Genomic DNA, 22,233 nt, shown 5'->3' with positions numbered 1-22,233 from the left:
AGTCTTTATACTTTATCTCAGCACTTTACTAGCTTTGCATTTCAGTCACAGAACTGCTCCTTACTACATGCAAATCTGAAAGTCTCTTGGCAAGGGGACCACAGCAAGCCTGCTAAATTATCAGAGCTTCCTGATGAATGGTTTCCTGGGAACCTCTAAAGTTCTCCCTCACAAGCTGAGGTGGAGAGGGTCGGTAACTTTGTCCCTGGGTGTCACTATCTCATCTTTAATCCTTTTCGCTCCTTATGGAGCATAGGGCCTCAACAAAACTCCTCCACTTCCTGCGATCTCTAGCAGATGTTTTTGCAGTCTCCCAAGTTTGGCCGGCGGCTTTCAGTTCATCCAAAAGCCTACGCCTCCAGGTTTGCTTTGGGCGACCTCTTCTTCTCTTCCCTTGTGGATTCCATTCGAGTGATTGTTGAGTGACATTCGACTGGCTCTTCCTCAAGGTGTGGCCGACCCATCTCCACTTCCTCCTCCTTATCTGGAATACAATGGGCTCTTGGTTTGCTCTCTTCCATAGGTCTAGGTTTGACACTCTGTCGTACCACATGAGGTGGAGGATCTGCCGGAGGCATTTGTTGAGAAAGGTCTGGATCTTGTTGCAGCTGGTGTTAGTGATTCTCCATGTTTCGGATCCATATAGCAGGATGGCTTTCACATTGGAGCTGAATATACGGAGCTTAGTTTTGACAGAGATGGCCGTAGATCTCCAAACAAGTCGCAGGGTTGTGAAGGCATGTTGGGCTTTTCCGATCCTTGCTCTGATATCCTCATCTGTACCTCCTGATTTACTGATTTTGCTTCCGAGGTAGGTGAATTTGTCTACATCTTCAACTATTTGTCCTTCAATCCGTAATGGCTCCTCTTGTTTGTTATTAATGCGTAGAACTTTGGTCTTCTGACTGATCTTAAGGCCTACTCGCTGTGAGGTCTCTCCCAAGGAATCTACTTTCTTCTGCATATCTTGAAGCCGGTGTGAAAGAAGAGCGAGATCATCTGCAAATGCCAGGTCTTCCAATTTCCCTGTTAACGACCACTGGATGCCTCTCTCTGAGCCAGCATAGGCTGTTCTTGTAGCCCAGTTGAGTACCACAAGAAGAAGTAGAGGTGACAGCAGGCATCCCTGTCTGACTCCAGTAGTGACCAGGAACTCTTCGGACAGTCTCCCATTGTGGATGACCCTGCATGAGAAGCCATCATAAAGCTGCTTGATGATATTCACCATCTCTTCTGGTACACCATATTGTCGTAAGATGCTCCACATTGACTTTCTGTCCAGGCTGTCAAATGCCTTCTCAAAATCAATAAAACACACATATAGTGGAGTTTGCCATTCTATTGTCTGCTCCACAATGATTCCAAGTGTAGCTATCTGGTCAATGCATGATCTCTCTTTCCTGAACCCCGCCTGCTCATCCCTAAGTCTCTGGTCAATGGCGTCTTTCATCCGCTCCAAGATGACTCTGGTGAGAACTTTGCCAGGAATGGACAACAAGGTGATCCCCCTCCACTTGCCACACAGTGAAAGATCTCCAGATTTTGGCAGCTTCACAAGGAGGCCCTTCTTCCAATCTGATGGGATCTCTCCTGTTCTCCATATCAAATTCAGCAGTATATGCAAATGGTCCACTATAACCTCTCCACCCTCTTTCAATGCTTCTGCAGGAATGTTGTCTTCTCCAGCAGCCTTGCCGTTCTTCAGGCTTTTCAGGGCTTTTTGAACTTCTTGCTTGGTGATTTCACCTATATTGATGTTGAGTGGGTCTCCAGGCTCCAGGTCAGGTGGGTTCTGTGGTGGTTGTCTATTCAATACTTCCTGGAAGTGTTCCTTCCATCTCGCCAGCTGATCTTCAACCAAAGCGAGCAGATGGCCTGTCTTGTCTCTAACAGGTCTGTGGAAATTGCTTTTCTTCCCTCTCAAAAGTTTAGTTGTCGTGTAGAGTGCCTTGAGGTCCCTTTTACTGGCCACTGTTTCTGCTTGCTCTGCTATTTCATTGAAGTATGACCTCTTGTCCTTTCTGAGCTGTTTCTTCACCTCCTTCGCCATCACGCTGTACCTGTTGGTGGCGAGTTGTTTCTGTTGCCGGGTTCTGGCCTGATTCAACTCTTGTTTGAGCTTTTCCTCTCCTCCACTTTCTGCCATGTCTCATCCCTGATCCAAGGTTTACTGTCGACTGGTGGTCTTCCCAGTACTTCTTCGCAGGCTCCTACAGTGGCCTGCTTGAAGGTAATCCAGGCGTGTTCCGCTGTTCTCTCATCTTGTTCCTCTATTTGAAAAGCCCCAAAGCGGTTTTGCAAGGCGATGTGGAAATCTTTCTTGTTCTCTTCCGTCTGTAGTTTTCTAACATCAAACTTTATTCACGTGTTCTGTTGCTTCTTCTTGGCTGACAGCTTCATCTTCAGCTTTGCAACAACCAAATGGTGATCAGATCCAATATCTGCTCCTCTATAGGCTCTCACATCTTGCAATGAACTTTTCCAGCGCTGGCGGACTATGACGTGATCAATCTGGTTCTCTGTTTGATGGTCAGGCGAGACCCAGGTTATCTTGTGGCAGCGTCGGTGGGGAAAGAGGGTACCTCCAATGGTCAGTTCGTTGAAGGCACAGAAGTGGGTAAGGAGTTCTCCATTTTCATTCATATTCCCCAAACCATTCTGGCCCATCTCTCTCTCCCTGCCAGTGTTATCGCTGCCTACTTTGGCATTCAGATCTCCCATGACAATCAACATATCTTGCTCAGGTACCTTTCCAACTACTGCTTGAAGCTGGGTGTAGAAGAGATCTTTTTCTTCTTCCTCTGCATTGTTAGTTGGGGCATAGCACAGGATAATGGATACCTTCTGAAATCTGGACTCGAACCTGGCTGTGAAGATACGGTCGGACACTGGTTCCCATTCTATCAAACTTCTGGCTGCTTCTTTGGACAACATCAGGGCCACACCAGCCTCATGCGGGTCTTCCTCTTTTTCTTTGCCGGAATAGAGCAGAGTTTCTCCCGTCTGCAGTTTGGTCTCACCAAAAGTATTCCACCTTGCTTCGCACATGCCCAGGAGTGTGAGGTGGTATTGGTTCATTTCCTTCACTGCCTGTGCACACCTACCTGTCTCCCAAAGCGATCTCACATTCCAAGTTCTGATTAGGATAGATTTCTTCTGTGAGAGCAGCTTTGGAGCCTCCATTATGGTTTTCCTCGGGTGAAGGAGGGTTGTCAGCCCTGCAGCTTCCTGACGGGTTTGGTTGCAGCGCGTCATCAGCCTCCTGAATGGGGCCCTGCTTTTCCCGAGACCTGGGTTAGTGGTTGACAATCCGTTGGCGGTTTCTGTAACAATTGCCTGTTTTACGTGAACGGGGTTGTTAGCCCATTGCACAACCCCCAACCTGGAGGACCAGGGGTTTTCTGTCGGGGTCACCTTCCCCTAGGCGATGGCATTTCCATGCTAACGAGCTCCACGGCCCGGGTTTGAAATCAGAGTTTACCCTCTCCTAGATAGGCTGCCATCCAAGGCTAACAAGTCCTATCTACCTGGGTTTGGAATCGGAGCTCCTTCTCCTAGGCTATGTTGGTTCACAGCACCTTCTTCCATATTATCCGGTGCACCCCTCACACAAGGGATCCCCCCTCCACCACCCAGGGGACACGCCTCAACGCCGTATAGCCCCAGCGCGAGGATACCTGGTATGTGGCCTTCAGGTAACTCGACTCCTTCAGTCTTGATGAGTTTGCCTCTTCTCGCTGACATCTGGCTGCACTTTTCCAGTCCAAATGGCATCCTGATGTCTCTGCTGTACACCCTTGTCAGGTGGATCAGTGAGTTTCATTTCCGGCAGACAGCGTGATGTCATTTATGTACAGGAGCTGACTGATGGTCACTCCATTCTTAAACCTGTACCCATATCTGCTCTTTGAGATGATCTGGCTGAGGGGGTTCAAGTCTATGCAGACAGCAGTGGGGATCGTGCATCATCCTAGCATATTCCACATCTGACGGTCACTTGTGCTATTGGCTTTGAGCTAACTTCTAGCATTGACCTCCAATGGACAATTGAGTTCATTGTACAGGTCCTTAGTGTCTTGTTGACCTTCTATCCTATATTCTAAATAATAGGTATCCGTTAGTCTCGAGAGACCATGGATTTGCACCTTGGAAAGTTTCCATGGCGCAGGCCTGGGCAGGGTTGTATAGGAGACCGGCAGTTGCCCAAGCTGCAAGTCTCCCCTCTCCACGCCACCGATGTTGTCCAAGGGCCGATACAGCTTGGAACCGGTGTCGTCACAGAGCAATGTGTGGTTAAGTGCCTTGCTCAAGGACACAACACGCTGCCTTAGCTGAGGCTCAAACTAGCGACCTTCAGATCACTAGACCAACACCTTAACCATTTGGCCACGTGCCAACTATCCTATATACACAGTGTACTACATAATACAACTACTATATAGATGGTCACAGCATAGTATTTTTTAAATTGTCCCATTCAGGCTTAAAGAATTAATCACTGTGGAGGATTTCTTACTCTTGTGGGGAAAACATCATTCCTGACTATGGAGGACCCTTTGCTTGGCAGGTGGGACTTGTGTCTGTAAAACAATCTCAGGTTCTGCGTCCTCCTCCGTGGTGGTTGATGGAGTTGACTCAGAGACTGCAGGCAGTGGTTCTGACAACTCTGGACACCTTTCTTCTGCTTTTTCAGCGTTTCTCTCTAGATCTACTTCAATCCTTGCTTCTCTCCTGTTCCTGGCTTATTTCTCTCTCTGATACTCTTGATCCCTTTCTAGGTTGCGCTCCCTTTCCTTATCCTTGATTCTCTCACAATCCCCATCACGATCTCCCTCATGCTCACATTCTGTCTTTTTCTTTCTCATGTTCCTTCATGCCTTTCTCTTTCTGGCTCACGTTCTTTCTCTCTATCCCTTCTCTTTTTTTTCAACTTCTTGTCTTTCTTTTTCTTGCCTTCTGTTTTCTTCAGTTTTCTTCTGGGTATCTCTAAATTTGCTAATTTCTCGAGAAATTAGGTCTCATTTATCCTCCTCCATTTCCATAGCACTTATGTCACCCTCGTCTTTCTTCTTTCTAGTCTGTGCATCATGATCTTGCAGTTCACTGGAGTATTTTTTTAATCTTTCTAATTGCTCCTTTTACGATCTGATCTCTCCTCTTGGTTTCCTCATCCACAACATCTTCTGACCAATCCTTTGTTTTCATATCTCCATTGGCTCCTTTCCTTTTGGCCTTCCATTCATCCAGCTGGGCTTTGGTCTTTGCATCTACTTCTACAAGCAGCTTGTTGTCTCCCACTTAACGCAATAATCTTAATGCACGCAGAGTCGATTCTGTTTTTTTTAGCCTCACCAAAGCCAAATGCTTGCCAATTCTCACTGTTTACGAACCCGTGAATTTTTCTGTTTTCTGCCTTTATATAACTCGACAGTTATCAGCACATGTTTCTTTTTAACTCGACCATTTCTCGCTGTAATTTTTTTAAACTTGAAAGTCTCACTGTGCTTCAACAGGTAGGTAGTTATTTTGGGTTTGTTTAAAACTTCCTCATTGCCACTGTTATGAGGCACTGTATGAGGCAACCACAACTGCTTTTTCTCTCTGTTCTCTCACATCCTTGTTTTTGTTCCTTTTCTGCTTTTGTCACACTTAATGAAACAATCATAAGCAATAAATTTTATGCCTTTTTCTTGACTTCCGAAAAACCTTTCGATCGCAAAAACATCAGGACCAAACAGCCAAGTTCAAAGTAAATTTATCATCAAAGTACATTTATGTCACTGTATCAAACCCCGAGGTTCACTTTCTTGTGGGCATTCACAGCAAGTGCAAGAATTATAACAGAATCAATGAAGGACTGCACCAATAGGATAAACAAACAACCAAAGTGCAAAAGACACCAAACTGCAAATAAGAAAAAAGGAAAAAATAAATAAAAAATAAATATCGAGAACACGAGATGAAGAACCCTTGAAAGTGAGTCCATCAGTTGTGGGAACTTCAGTGACGGGCGAGTGAAGTTATCCCCTCTGAATCAAGAGTCTGATGGTTCCTGAACCTGGTGGTGTGAGTCCTGAGGCTCCTCTACCTTACAGTTCAGTGACGGGCGAGTGAAGTTATCCCCTCTGAATCAAGAGTCTGATGGTTCCTGAACCTGGTGGTGTGAGTCCTGAGGCTCCTCTACCTTCTTCCTGACAACAACAGCAAGAAGAGAGCATCGCCTGGGTTGGTGGGGGCGGGGGGGGGGGGTTCTCGACCCGACATAGACCCTCCATAGATTCTGCCTGAGTTGCTGAATTCCACTGTAGTATGCGGATTTTATGTTCATGTGGCTCTATATGTGGCCACTCTCACTGTTCCCTGACAGGTGGCTGGGCACTGGTTAAAGAATAGCACACACAAAATGCTGGAGGTACTCAGGAAGTCAGGCAGCTTCTATGGAGGGGACAGGTCAAGTCGAGACCCTCATAGTGCTAATGAAGGGTCACGGCTTGACTCATCAACTAGTTATTCTTCTCCATGGATAGTGTCTAACTTGCTGAGTCCCTCCAGCATTTTGTGTCTGCCGCTCAAAGATTTCCAAAATGAGTTTAAGACATGAAATGCACTTTACAGCAGCAGTTGAGTGCAAAGACATAAAATTACTATAAGTTACAAACTAGGTAAATAATTAACAAAAACAAGGTAGTGTTCATGGGCTTCTTCCAAGAGGACCACAACCTTGTTTGTTGGGTTTGGAGGCTTGTGTGCCTCAATGACCCAGTGAGCTATGTTGGCTGGAGTCAGGACTTTATGCTTTGGCTCTTGGGAGGGTCACCCATGAAAATCAGGTTAAAGGGTAGAGAACAGACTAAGGATGGTCCACCCATCCTCCAGATTTGGGGGTTCAGCTCAAGGCAAGCAACCCTCACTGGTAAAATGAAATTGTCACGGAAACAGCAATGAAGAATCTGCTGGAGATGGAGGTCCTTCGTTGCTGCCCTAAACACCAGTAATGACGTAACGGGCAATAAATAAATAAGTTCATCGGACGGTGGATCATTCAGAAATCTGATAGGAGAGAGGATGAAGTTGTTCCTAACACGTTGCGTGTGGGTCTTCAGGCTCCTGTACCTCCTCCCTGATCAAGTACATATCTATATTACTACCATTTCCTAGTACTAGATCAGTAGATTACTATGTGTTGGCCACTCAGATACGTATCCAGCCACCTCTCAGAAGTTATAGAAGAACATCAGGGACCCCCACCAGTCAGGTCATGCTCTTCTCTCACTGCTGCCATCAGATAAAAGGCATCGGTGAGCTTCAGGATTCACACCACCAGGTTCAGGGACAGTTATTACCCCTCAACCATCAGGCTCTTGTACCAGAAGGGATAACTCCACTCATTCCATCACTGAACTGTTCCCACAATGGATTCACTTTCAAGGACGCTTTATCTCATGTTCTCTATATTTATTGTTTGTTTATTTATTTATTTATTATTATTTCTTACTTTTGCACTTGCGCAGTTTGTTGTCTTTTTCTTGTAGGCCCGCACAAATTGAATCTAAGTATTGCATATGGTGACGTATATGTGCTTGAATAATAAATTTACTTTGAACTTTGCTGTTTGATCCCGGTGTTTTTGCGATCCACAGGTTCTTGAGAAGTCAAGAATAAGCCCTAGATCTTATTACTTACAATTGTTCACAAAAGCAGAAAAGAAACAAAAAAAGAGGATCTGAGAGAACAAAGGGAAAAAGAGCAGTTGTGGTTGCCTCATAGATAATAAAATTCCATTGATAGCAATTAACCTATAAGAAGTGAGATTCATGTAGCGTTGACACCTGATACTGAAAACTAAGAAGTTCCTAGAAAAATACGGAAGTAACTGTACCAAAATTAATGGTTGATGTTTCGGGCTAACACCCAGCAACAGGTCTGGGCCCAAAACATTGAGTGCTTATTCCCCTCCATAGCTACTGTCATACCTGCTGAGTTCCTCCAGAATTTTATATATTTCATATCTTATAATTCGATGATTTAAGAACTTGATTCTGATGGTGCCGATGGGCTGAATGGCCGGTTGCTGTGATGTATGGCTCTACAACACTAATGCATAAAATTTCATATACTCATAAATCTTCACTATAGCACCAACGACCTTTTGGAGTACAATGTTTTTTGTCTTTGAATCTATTTTACTTATGAAAATTAACACAGCATATGTAACCCATGCCAATAAACTGAGCCAAACTGTCTATAAATCACTTTATCCAGCTTTATCAAACTATCCATAAAACACTTTACAAACACAAGAAAATCCCAGATGCTGGAAATCCGAACCAGCACACACAAAACGTTGGAGGAACTCAGCAGGTCAGGCAGCATCTATGGAAAAGAGTAGACAGTTGACGTTTTGGGCAGAGACCTTTCTTCAGGACTGAGAGGGAAGGGGGGAGATGCTAGAATTAAAAGGTGGGTATGAGGGGAAGGAGGCTAGCTGGAAGGTGATAGGTGAAGCTGGGTGTGTGGGGAAGGGCAAGGGCTGGAGAAGAAAGAATCTGATAGGAGATGAGAGTGGGCAATAGGAGAAAGGGAAGGAGAAGCGGTTCCGGGGTAAGTGAAAGGCAGGTGAGAAGTAAAAGGTCAGAGTAGGGAATAGAGGAAAGGGGGAGGTGAATTTTGTTCATCGCAATGAAAAATCAATATTCGTCCCATCAGGTTAGAGGCTACACAGTCGGAATATAAGGCTTTGCTCCTGCACGCTAGGGGTGACCTCATCTTGGCACAAGAGGCCAAGGTCAACCTTGGTTCAAGAGGAGGCCAAGGATCACTTCATCCAGCTTTATGAAAAGTTGTTCATAATTCATTTTACCCAGCTTTTCTAATTTTCTGTTCTCAAGGAACACAAACCCTTTGTCAATCAAGAAAGGAGATACTGTATACAAATACAAATCTTTCTGTCCTTAACTGCCTCCTAATTTGTGGAGACTGAAACTTAATACTTTCTTTGGCAATAGCTGTCCTAGGCAGATTTTGTTCATCGTTTAGCCAATGCTGAACATACTGATGATAGAGACAGATGTTCCCACTAAGTGTAAACAAGAAAATGTTACCTAACTCCATTTTAGGATGAGGACAGGTTGCAGGGACAGACGATCGGATTGGTTCATGGGCTGTAAGGGACAAAAAGTCAAGGCAAAGAAAACTCATTGGAGGAAAAGGCCCAGGATATTTGAGAAGAGATCAAACAACATTGAGCCTAGTCACACAGAACATAAAACATAGAACAGTACAGCACAGGAACGGGCCTGCCAATCACGATCTGTTCCATGCCAAATTAATTGATTAAACCAGTAATTAAATGCCTTTCTAAACTTATCCCTTCTGCCTACATTATGTCCATATCTTTCCATCCTCTGTACATTCTTCTGCCTATCCAAGACACTTAAATGCCTCTATTGTATTTACCGTCACCTCTGACATCTCATTCTGGGCACCCACTGCGCTCTGTGTCCCGCTCAACCCTTCTCGCCTTCTGCTTTGATGCGTCACTGAGCAACCGTTCTGTCCAGCACCACAAGAAACTGCGGAGGGTTGTAGACACAGTTCAGCAGCCTCCTCTCTATGGACTCTGTCTGCACTTCTCTCTGTCTTGGTAAAGCAACCAACATAATTAATTAAAAGACATTCTCTCTCCTGTCCTCTCCCATCAGGCAGAAGATGCAAAAGCAACTCACACAGAATGCTGGAGGAGCTCAGCAGGTCAGGCAGCATCTACGGAAATGAATAAACAGTCGATGTTTCAGACCAAGACCCCTCCTCAGCACCAGAAAGGAAGGGGGAAGACACCAGAACAGGGGGAGAGGAAGGACAGCTAGAAGGTGATCGGTGAAGCCAGGTGGGTGGGAAAGGTCAAGGGCTGGAGAAGAAGGAATCTGATAGGAGAGGGGAGTGGACCATAGGAGAAAGGGAAAGAGGAGGGGATGCAGGGGGAAGTGATAGACAGGTGGAAAGAGGTAAAATGTCAGAGTGGGGAATAGAGAAAGGAGGGATGGTTACTGGAAGGAGAAATCGATATTCATGCCGTCATCAAGTTGAAGGCTACCCGGACGGAATATAAGACCGATATAAAAATTTGAGAACACATACCACCAGGTTCAAGGGCAGCTTCTATCCCGCTGTTCTCAGACTCTTCATTCTAAGTTCCAGTGAGTACAAGCCCAAAGCTGCCAGATGCTTAACCTCTTCATTCATAGAATCATACTTGTGAGCCTCCTCTGGACCTTCTTCAATAATAACACTTCATTTCTGAGATATGGAGCCCAAAACTGTTGACAATGCTCCCAAGTGCAGTCTGACGCATGTCTTATAAAGGCTCAGTATTATCTCTTTGCTTTTATATTCTATCCCCCTTGAAATAAATGCCAGCATTGCATTTGCCTTCTTCACCACAGACTGAATCTGTAAATTAACCTTCTGGGAATCTTGCATGAGGACTCTCAAGCCCCTCTGCATCTCTGATGTTTGAACTTCTCCCCATTTAGATAACAGTCTGCACTATTGTTCCTTTACCAAAATGCATTGTCATACATTTCCCAACTCTGTATTCCATCTGCTACTTTTTTTGCCCAGTCTTTTGATCTGTTTAAGTCCTGTTGCAATCGCATTGCTTCCTCAGCACTAACTAACCCTCCATCTACCTTCTTACCATCTGCAACATTATCACAAAGCCATCAATTCCATTATCTAAATCATTGACAAGCAATGTGAATAGTAGCAGACTCAATACTGACCCTTGAGGAACGCCACTAATCACAGGCAGCCAACTGGGAAAGGTCCCCTTTATTCCCACATTACCTCCCGTCTGTCAGCCATTCCTCTATTCATGCCAGTATCTTTCCTGTAACACCATAGGATTTTATCTTGTTAAGCAGCCTCATGTGTGGCACCTTATCAAATACCTTCTAAACATCCAAGTAAATGACATCCATTGCCTCTCCTTTGTCCACCCTGCTTGTTACTTCTTCAAAGAACTCTAACAGATTTGTCAGGCAAGATTTCCCTTCACAGAAACCATGCTGACTTTGACATACTTTATCATTATTCTCCAAGTACCCCGAAACCTCATCCTTCATAATAGACTCCAACACTTTCCCAACCACTAAGGTTAGGCTAACTGGCCTATAATTACCTTTCTTTTGCCTTCCTCCCTTCTTAAAGAGTGGAGTGACATTTGCAATCTTCCTGTCTTCCGCGACCATGCCGGAATCAAGTGATTCTTGAAAGACCATGACCAATGCATCCGTTATCTCTTCATCAACCTCTTTCAGGCTATTAAACTCTTGGTCAGACCTCACACGCCAAAGATGAACTCTTATCCTTGCCATCTGCCTCATCATGGTCTTACATCATACTGCACTGATGTGATGAAATGATCTGTGTGGGTAGCACGCAAAACAAGGTTTCTCACAACAGTTGTTCTTTTAATGTTACTCTATCTGGCTACATCTGGGAGGGGGGAGGGGGTGGTAACTGCACAGGATTGAAATAAGCTGCAGAGAGTTGTAAACTTAGTCAGTTCCAACATGGGCACTAGCCTTCATGGTCTCCAGGACATCTTCAAGGAGCGATGCATCAAAATGATGGTGCCCATCTTTAAAGACCCCCATCACCCAGGATGCGACTTCTTCTTATTGTTACCATCAGGGAGGGGGTACAGGAGCCTGAAGGCACAAACTTAACGATTCAAGAATAGCTTCTTCCCCTCAGTTATCAAATTTCTGAATGGACGTTGAACCCATGAACACTACCTCACTACTTCTATTAATTTGTGGTTTTTTGCCGGTTTTAAATTTAGCTGTTTCATTTAATTATTCATACTGTAACTCACAATTTTTCCTCTTAATGTGTATTACATTGTACTGCTGCCGCAAAGTTAACAAATTTCACAACATATGGTGGTGATATTAAACCTGTTTCTGAATCACCCTTTAAGAATTATTTCAATCGATCAGTTTCTGGTTGGGGTCAGAACAATGGCCGAGAGAAAAAGGTTTCAGGTGGCAGTTTGAACAGAGGCAACTATAAATCAGCCAGTGATCTGGTTCATGAGTAAAAGATGCGAATCAGAATCAGGTTTATTATCACTGACAGATGTCGGGAAACTTGCTATTGTGTGGCTGCCATACAGAGCAATAAGTAAAAAATTACAGCAAGTTAGAATAAAAAATGCGTAAAAATTAAATGTGCAGTGCAGAAAGAGAACAAACTACTGAGGTAGCGTTCGTGGGTTGATGGTCCATTCAGAAATCTGATGGTGGAGAGGAAGAGATGTTCTTAAAACACCGAGTGTGTGCCTTCAGGCTCCTGTACTTCCTCCTAATGAGAAGAGATCATGTTCTGGATGGTGGGGGTCCTTAATGATGGATGTCACCTTTTTGAGGGACCATCTTTTGAAGATTACCTCAATGATGGGAAGGGTAATGGTCAGGATGGAGTTGGATGGTAGTTCAGTCCTTACTGATGTATAAAATTACCTCTTTCTGGTATTAGTTAAAGTACTATGGTAGCACGTCGCTCTACAGCACAGGTGACCCAGCTTCAATTCCTTCCTCTGCCTGTAAGGAGTTTATATGTTCTCCCCGTGACTGTGTGGGTATTCTCCTGGTGTTCCATTTTCCTCCTGCACTCCAAAATCATAGGGTTGATAAGTTAATAGGTCATTGGAAATCGTCCCCTGATTAGGCTAGGGTTAAATCAGGCATTGCTGAGTGGCACAGCTCGAAGGGCCCATTCCATGCTGTATCTCAATGAGTAAATCAATTGGGTCAACACCAACTTTGGTTGAATTAGTCAGGAAGATGTAATGGTTGGGAGAGGCTGCTTGAAGGTAGAGAGGTGTCTTGCAAGGGGGTGGCTTTTAAAAATGAGGCAGCGAGCACTTAGGTTCAATGTGTCCCGGTCGAGGCTGATAGGACCATGGAAGCCAAGATGGCGAGTGTTCTTGAGGCTCTGGTTTGTGAAAAGCAAGAGTCAGCTGGAATATAGGCAGCTGGAATCAAGCAAGTCTCTGGGAGATGTGGTATGCTGAAGAGGGAAGCCAGGAAGGCCAAAAGGGGACATGAAGTATTCTTGGCAAATAAGGTAAAGGAGAAGCCTAAGAAATTCTGCAAAACTAGGGAGAGAATAGGGATGAGATGGTGCCATAGCGGTTAGCGTAACACTTTTCAGAGCCAGCGATCGGGGTTCAATTCCTACTGCAGTTTCTAAGGAGTCTTTACATTCTCCTCATGATTGGCGTGGGTTTCCTCTGGGTGTTCTGGTTTCCTCCCATGTTCCAAACGTGCACGGGTCAGGGTTAGTAAGCTGTGGGCATGCAATGTTGGCACCAGAAACATGGTAACACTTGTGGGTTGCCCCAGCACATCCAAGTTCAAGTTTATTGTCATCTGACTCTTAATATATAAAACCAAATAGATCATGGTGTACCCACAAAACCTATATCACATGCAGCACCTAAAACAAGTTATTACCGCAAGTAAGTTAAGAAAATGTATAAAAAATATCCAAAGTGTATGTGGTGCACAACACAGGTAAACAGTAAACAGCTCACTGTCCTAGTGACGAAACCTCAGAGGCAGCAGGGTATTCATTAGTCTCACATCCTGGGGAAGAAGCTGTTACCCGGTCTGGCAGTCCTAGTCCTGATGCTCCTGTACCACCTTCCTGGCGGCAGTGGATCAAAGAGATTGTGGGATGGGTGGCAGGGATCCTCAATGATGCTTCAGGCCCTTCTCATACAACACTCCCAGGAAGTGTCACAAACGGGATGGAGGGAGACCCTGGTGATCCTCGCGGTGGTTTTTACTATCACCTGCAGGGCCCTGTTGTTCGAAGTCTTGCAGCTTCCGTACCGCACAAGGATGCAGTCAGATGGAACTCTCTCGATATCGTTCCTGCAGAAAGTTCCTGTTAGAATAGAAGCGGGGAGCCTTGCACGCCTCAGTCTCCTCGGAAAGTGTAGAGGCTGCTGTGCCTTGTTGAGGTAATCAGGTGTAGAGGATCCGGTTTAGATTGTCCGTTATGTGCACACAGAAGAACTTTGAACTCTCCGCTCTCTCCATGGCAGAGTCATTGATGTGCGATGGAGAGCGGTCGGCTTGTGCCTTCCTGAAGTCCACTTTCATCTCTTCCCTCTTGTCCACGTTGTGACTCAGGTTGTTGTTCTCAAACCATTTGACAAGCCTCTCTGTCTGCTGTCTGTATGCTGACTCATCATTGTTGCTGATAAGGCCGACCACTGTTATATCATTGGTTAATGACGTGGTTTAAGCTGGATCTGGCAGTACAGTCATGAGTCAGCAGCGGACTGAGCACGCAGGCTTGGGTGGGGCACCAGTGCTCAGACTGCTGAACCCTCAGATGTTGTTGCCAACTTGGACTGACTGTGGTCTTTCCATCAAGACCATATGACCATAATACATAGGAACGGAACTAGACCATTTGGCCCATCGAGTCTGCTCCCCCATTTCATCATGGCTGATCCATTTCTCTCTCAGCCCCTTTCTCCTGCCTTCAAGAAGACCCAGATCTCATTATAGAGAGGATTATTCAGTCCCAATGAGAGAAGTCGATGCTAACCAATTATATCACTGTATTTCTCAATGTAGATGTGACAAATAAAGTTAATCTGTAATCTCCAGTTTTAGTCCCCCTTAAAGATCGGTGTAGTCTCTACGGGTGAAATCACTGGAGATGGACGAGGTCTTAAATGAATGTTTCTCATCTCTATTTACCATGGAGAAGCTCAAGGAAGCAGCTGAATTCAGGGAACACAACAATGATGACCTGAAACGTATCGATTTAATGAAACGGGAGATGTAGGCAGTCTTGAGGTCGATAAATCCTCAGGGCATGAGCATGTGGGAAGCAAGTTGAGGCCCCGGGGAAGATTTTGTATCTTCTTTAGCCACTGGTGAGTCTAGAGGATGGCTAACATTGTGCTTTTATTTGAGAAGAGCTGCAAGGACAAGTCAGTGAGCCTAACATTGGCGGTGGGAAAGTTCCCCAAAGTGATTCTAAAGAACAAAATCTATTTTTATTCAGAAAGATAAGGTCAGATTTGGGATCATCAGCATTTAATGAAATGCTACATTAGTCATTGTGGATTCAAGCAAAATTTAGCTGAAAATCGCCATAATCTGGTGTGCAACTGTTAAAAACCAATCCATTCAAAGAACAATACCAGCTCATCCAATCAATTCAAACCTATTTCCATTCCTTTTTTCTAAATAAAGTTAATTTAAACAGGTAATCCTGCCTGACCCAAAAACACTGCAGTGTTGACAGCTTAGTTCCAGGAATCTTTGAGCACAACACAGCCTTTAATATACTACTTTAAGTTCAGAGCCAAATAGTTGATATTCCCAGTAACATTCTCTACAGCTCATGCAGACACAGTGAACACAGGGTGTTCTGAACTTAAAATTTATAAGTCTATGGTGAACTACATATACCTGTCTGGACACGCCCCCCCTGCTGACTGCTCCTGTGGCTCCTCCCACGGACCCCGGTATAAAGGCGATTGGGGACACCGCCCCGGCCTCAGTCTCCAGGATGCAGTGTGGTGGCAATTGCTGCTTGTTCCTTCTTCCAGCCAATAAAAGCCTATATCTCGCCTCACATCTCCAAGAGTTATTGATGGTGCATCAAAGTCCATGTAGAATCTTTCCCCCCACACAGTCATGGATGTCAGCAGTGTTGTTTCTAAACACAGGAATCTCCTGCCAAAGCCTCTCCAAGTCATTCAACAAGGCTTGTATTTTCAGCCAAGCTTCGTGGTTAGATTTGTCTAAGATTTGTTCATTTGGCTGTGATAGATTTGAGAGTCATCAGATCATGGAGCGTGAAAACAGACTCTCTGCCCAATTTATCTACGCTAACCAAGATGTTCAGCAAAGCTCGTTCCATTTGCCCATTCTCGAACAAGAGGAAATCTGCAGGTGCTGGAAATCCAAGCAGCACACACAAAATGCTGAAGGAACTCAGCAGGCCAAGCAGCATCTATGGAAAAGGGTACAGCTGGCGTTTCGGGCCGAGACCCTGAGTTCCTCCAGCATTTTGTGTGTGTTGCTTCCTTTTGCCCATGTTTGGCTCACACCCCTCTAAACCAGGTGCTCCCAGCCTTTTTTATGCCATGGACCCCAGGTTGGGAACCTCAGTGCGAAACCTTCCTATCCGTGTACCTGTCTTTTAAATGTTGCTTTTGTACCTCCCTCAAACACTTCCTCTGGCAGCTTGTTCCATATTCCACCACACTCTGCATGAAGTTACCTCTCTGGTCCCTTAAACCTCTCTCCTCTCACCTTAAACCTGTGCCTTTGAGTTTTTGATTCCCCCTTCCTGAGAAAAAGGCAACGTTCATTCATTCTATCTATGCCCCTCATGAATTTATGCACTTCTACTACAAGATCACCCCTCAGACTCCCTCAAGGAATAAACTGCTAGCCGCCTCACCCTCTTCGTATAACTCAGGTCCTCAAGTTATGGCAACATTCCTATAATGCACACAAAATGCTGGTGGAATTCAGCAAGCCAGGCAGCATCTACTAAGGAAAATGGACAGTCAATGTGTTGGACTGAGACCCTTCATCTGGACTGTTTATTCCCCTCCAGAGATGTTCCCTGATCTGCTGAGCTCTCCCAGTATTTTGTGCTACCAAAATTCCCAGCATCTGCAGAACCTCTTGTGTCCAACATTCTTGTAAACCTTCTCTGCATTCTTTCCAGCTTGATGATGTCTTTCCTGCTTGACGATGTCTTTCCTATACAGGGTAAACTAAACTATTCAGGATACCTGCAGGTGCAGCCTCATCAATGTCTTAAATAACTTCAACACAACATCCCAACGTCTAGACTAACAGTAAAGGTAAACATGTGCTTTATTTGTCATATGTACATCAAAGCATAGAGTGAGATGCATCACTTGCATCTAACAACCAACACAGCCCGAGGATGTGCTGGGGGTGGCCCCCAAGTGTGGCCATTCTTCCTGCCAACCAATCACTAACCTGCACGCGGTCAAAGGGTGAGCATACAAAATCCAGCAGGAAATGAACCCCATAAAGTATTACACTAACCACTATAGTGCCACACTCAATATGCTGTATAATCTCCAGTGCTCAGTGCTCCGATTTCTCAAGGTCAGCACTCCAAATGCATTCTTTGCCAATCTGTCTACTGGTAAACCCTTTTCCAGGGAACTGTGCTTTTAGCTGTTCTGCAAGGCTCCCCAGGATCCTGCTTACTACGAAAGACTGAATTCCAAGAAAGGGTTTTCACGGCGAAAGGAAGTCATCTTTCTTTTCGGCAGAAGATCTGTTTCAGCAGTACGGTGGGAATCCCGGTGTCGCTGCGGTTCAGAAAACCAGCTGCTCACCCACTTTCTGAATGCCAGAAGTGTCAATGACAGCTGCTTCCTGTGTGAGAACAATGTAAACACAGTGGTCTCTGAAGATCAAAGAAAGCTGCAGCTGCTGGAAATCTGAAATAAGAAAATGACAATGTCAGAAACACTCAGCGTGCCAGGCAGCTGTGGAACGAGAAGCAGCTCTTCAACATTTGCCGTAGTGCTCTATGACTATGAGTGACCTGGTCCTGAAGATAGGAGCAGGAGTGGGTCACTTAGAGTCATAAAGCACTAGAGCACAGAAACAGGACCTTTGCTCCATCTAGTCCATGCTGAACTATTATTGCCTTGTCCCATCAACCTGCACTTGGAACGTACAAGGACCCTACTTGACCTTCAAGCCTTCTTTGCCTTCTAACTTCATCACGACTGCTCTGTGTGGACTCAGCACAATACATCACGGGCACACCCGTCCCCACCATTGGTGGTACCTACAGGAAGCGATGCCTAAAAATAAGGCAACGTCCATTACAGAGTTGCAGCCAGGTTGAATGTTTAGAGAGTTCAGAAAGTTCAAAATAGATTTATTATCAAAGTACATACAGTATATGTCGCTATATACAATACTGTGCAAAAGTCTTAGGTGCATGTAAACAAAACATCTGTAAAGAGAAGATATTTTCAAAAATCATGAATTGAAAAGTTTCTAAATATCAAAAAATATACTATAAAGAGCAGTAAGTAGTAAAAACAAAAACAACTAAATCAGATCAATATTTGTTGTGACCACCCTTTGCCTTTAAAACTGCATCAGTTCTAGACTTAGGTACACCGCCGTGCAGCTTTATAAGAAAATCAGCTGGTAGGTTATTCTGAGCATCTTGGTGAACTTGCCACAGTTCTTCTGCTGACTGTGTTTGTGTCACTTGCTTCTGTCTCTGCAGGTAATCCCGGACAGCCATGATGATGTAGAGGTCATGAGATCTGAAACCATATTAAAAAAAATCTAGGGTGCCTAAGACTTTTGGACAGTACTGTACTACCTCGAGATTAGTTTTCTTGAATTCTCCATAGTCCCCTTTGTTCAACTGTAATACTAACACTTCCGATTTTCCCTTCTCCCTCTCAAATTGTAGATTAAAACTTATGAAGATGTTTTCACAATGAAAAACTACAAAGGAAGACTGCCAAACCACCAATTTTCAAAATAAGTCAAATTGTGGAAAAAACAAAAATTAATTAATCTATGAATATTATATACAAGTAGACAATGAATAAATAGATATATAAATAGACAGATAGATAAGTAAATAATAGTGAGAACATGAGTTGTAGAGTCCTTGAAAGTGAGTCCATAGGTTGTGGAATTAGATCAGTGTTGAGGTGAGTGAAGTTATCCACACTGGCTCACAAGCCTGATGGTTGTAGGGTAATAACTGTTTCTGAACCTGGAGGCGTGGGATCTAGGGCCCATGTGTCTGTTTCCTAATGGAAGTAGTGAGAAGACATCTTGACCTGAATGCTGCTTTTTTTGCGGTACAGCGCCTTATCGATGTGCTCAATGGAGGGAGGGCTTTTCCTGTGATGGACTGGCCTGTATTAACCCCATTTTTGTGGGCTTTTTTAATTCTTGGACAGAGGCATTTCCATATCAGCCCATGATACAACGTCTATAGAAGTTTGTCAAAGTGTTAGATGACAAGCCAAGTCTATGGCAAAGGAAGCAGAGGAGCTGCTGTGCCTTCTCTGTAATTACATTTACATACTTGTCCCGGGACAAATCCTCTAAATGAGAACGCCAAGGAATATAAAGTTACTGAACCTCTCCACCTCCAAACCCCCATGAGGACTGGCTCATGGGCTTCCAGTTTCTTCAATAAACAGCTCTAATCAGGTGTATAAAGGTAATCAGCTGTTACAGCAGCTGTAATGAATGATACAGCCTGCTGGCCGGAGAGATCAGACACATAACGGTAATCACACACTCCGATAAGGCTTCAATCAAAGGCTTTTGTGCTAGGCGGGCTGTGGGTAGCGTGCAAAGCTGCAAAAAGCTGTGCAATGACTTCATTGAGTCTCCTGGGAAGACTGTGGTTTTCTGCTGAAAAGCACCGAAACCCGCCCCGCCACGCATCGAGGTAGGAGATGTTTGAGACTGTGAGCGTGTCTGACCCACGCACTGCCTACAAAGTCATTTTCACACGGAAGATCAAACAACAACTGGAACTTTGCAGCTTGGATGTTAAATTTGATCTTACACGGTGATTCATATAAAACCGTTCAGCTACATTTCCATTTTATTCAAAATATATGCAGTAAATATGTTCGACATGCGTTGAAGAGAGAGTATTGACTGGATGCATTGTGGCCTGGTATAGATACACCAATGCTTTTGAACAGAAAATCCTACAAAGGGCAGTGGATTTGGCCCAGTACACCATGGGTAAAGCCTCCCAACCACTGAACACATCTACATGAAACGCTGTCATAGCATGTAGCATCCATTATCAGAGATCCTCACCACCCAGGCCATTCTCGTTTCTCACTATTGCCCTCAGGTAGAAGGTACAAGAGCCTCAGGACTCACTCCACCAGGTTCAACAACAGTTACTACACCTCAACCATCAGGCTCTTCAGTAAAAGGCACTAAACACACTCACTTGTTCCCACAACCAATGATCTCACTTTAAGGACCCTTTATCTTATTATCAATATTTATTGCTTTTAATTTATATTTGTACTCTAGTATACCTTTCATTAATCCTGTTATAGTCACTATTCTATAGATTTGCTGCGTATGCCCGCAGGAAAATGAGTCTCGGGGTTGTATGCTGTGACAAGTTTGCACTCTGATGATTAAGTTACTATGAACTTTGAACATCTGATAGATGATTACAAAATTATGAGATCAGATCGATGCAAGCAAACATTTTTCCACAAAGGTTGGCTGAAACTGGAACTAGAGGTCATGGGCTAAGGGTGAAAAGTGACATATTTAAGGGGAACATGAGGGGGAACTTCTTCACTCAGAGTGTGGTGCAACATGGAATGAGCTGCCAGTGGAAGTGGTAAACAAAGTCTAAGAGGAATTTGGATAGGTACACGGATGGGAGGGGTATGGTCCAAATGTGGGTCAAAGGACTGTTTCTGTGCAGAAGGACTTGGGAGTGCTTGTGCGCGAATCGCAAAAGGCTGATTTGCAGGTGCAGCAGGCTATCAAAAAGGCAAATGGAATGTTGCTAGAGGGATTGAATTTAAGAGCTGGGAGTTTATGCTGCAACTGAATCAATGACTCCAGCTCATTGCACGCAATACTCCAGGTGTGGCACCGGTGAGGCCACACCTGGAATACTGCGTGCATTTCTGGTCTCCTTATTTGAGGAAGGATATACTGGCTTTGGAGGCAGTGCAAAGGTTGATTCCAGAGATGAGGGGTTTAGACTATGAGGAGAGATAGAGTCACCTGAGGCTGTACTTGCTGGAATTCGGAAGGATGAGAGGAGATCTTAAAGAAACATATAAAATTATGAAAGGGATAGATAAGATAGAGACAGGAAAGTTGTTTCAACTGGTAGGTGAGACTAGGGGTCATAGCCACAAGAATTGGGGGAGTAAATTTAGGATAGAGATGAGGAGGAACTGCTTTTCCCAGAGGGTGGTGAATCTGCAGAATTCTCTGCCCAATGAAGCAGTGGAGGCTACCTCAGTAAATATATTTAAGACAAGGTTGGATTAGATTTTTGCATAGTAGGGGAATTAAGGGTCATGGGGAAAAGGCAGGTAGGTGGAGATGAGTCCGTGGTCAGATCAGCCATGATCTTATTGAATGGCGGAGCAGGCTCGACAGGCCAGATGGCCGACTCCTGCCCCTATTTCTTATGTTCTTAGATGGAAGGAGGCAGTGGAAGGCTATTATCACCATTGGAGGCCTAGCCGCAGTGGTATGCCACTAGGGATCACTACAGGCTCCTTTGTTGTCTGTCATCTACATTAACATATCGGATGACAATCTTGTTCACGTGGTTAGTAAGTTTGCAGATGTCACCAGAGTAATAATGGACAGTGTGAAGTATGTTGTCGAAGATTATAAGAGGATGTGGATGAACTGGAGAAATGGGGCAAGGAATGTCAGATGCAATAAGAAGGCACAGCCTCAGAATACAAGGATGTCCATTTATGACAGGAATAAGGAGGAATTTACTTAACCAGAGGGTGGTGCATCTATGGAATTTATTGCCACTGACCGCTGTGGAGGCCAAGCCATTGGGTATGTGTAAAGCAGAAGTTGATAGGTTCTTGATTAGTCAGGGTGTAAAAAGGTTATGGGGAGAAGGCAGGAGAATGGGATTAAGAGGGATAATAAATCAGCATTATAGAATGGTAGAATGGTCTCAATGGGCCAAATGGCCTAATTCTGCTCCTATATGTTACGGTCTTACGGAATTTACCTCAGACAAGTACAAAGTGTTAAATTTTGGCAAGTTAAACCAAGACAAGATGGGCACGATAAACTCAGCGCCCTGGGGCTCTTTGTAGAACAGACATATGTAGTTCACTGACAATGACAGAACGTGTGGGCTGGATGATGAAGAAGGCATTTGGAACACTTGCTTTCATCAGTCAGAGCTTTAATGCCTTCACGCCAAAGGCTACTTAGCATGGAGGTCTTCATGTCATACTACAACTGTACAAGTCATTGGTGAGACCACACTTGGAATACTGTGCACAGATCTGGCCACCCAGCTAAAGTAAAGATGTCGTTAAGCTTAAGAGGTGTGTGGTCAAAAAAAAAGTCACAAGGATTTAACCAGGACTCATGGGCTTGAGATACTAGGAGA

General features: G+C 44.5%; 1 protein-coding gene across 1 annotated transcript; it reads right to left on the bottom strand.

Annotated features, from left to right (window-relative positions):
* Positions 1–207: 207 nt before the first annotated feature.
* Positions 208–3,183, bottom strand: LOC140742148 (uncharacterized). The gene is given in 3 exon segments (XM_073072950.1): positions 208–2,118; positions 2,121–2,344; positions 2,378–3,183. Coding segments are annotated over 3 exon segments (2,922 nt in total). The 3' UTR covers positions 208–226.
* Between the last annotated feature and the right edge of the window lie 19,050 nt (positions 3,184–22,233).

This window comes from Hemitrygon akajei, chromosome 19 (genome assembly GCF_048418815.1).
Source record: "Hemitrygon akajei chromosome 19, sHemAka1.3, whole genome shotgun sequence".
Lineage (NCBI taxonomy): Eukaryota > Metazoa > Chordata > Chondrichthyes > Myliobatiformes > Dasyatidae > Hemitrygon > Hemitrygon akajei.
Note: the sequence above shows the minus strand (reverse complement) of the source record. Positions and strands in the feature narration are given on the sequence as shown.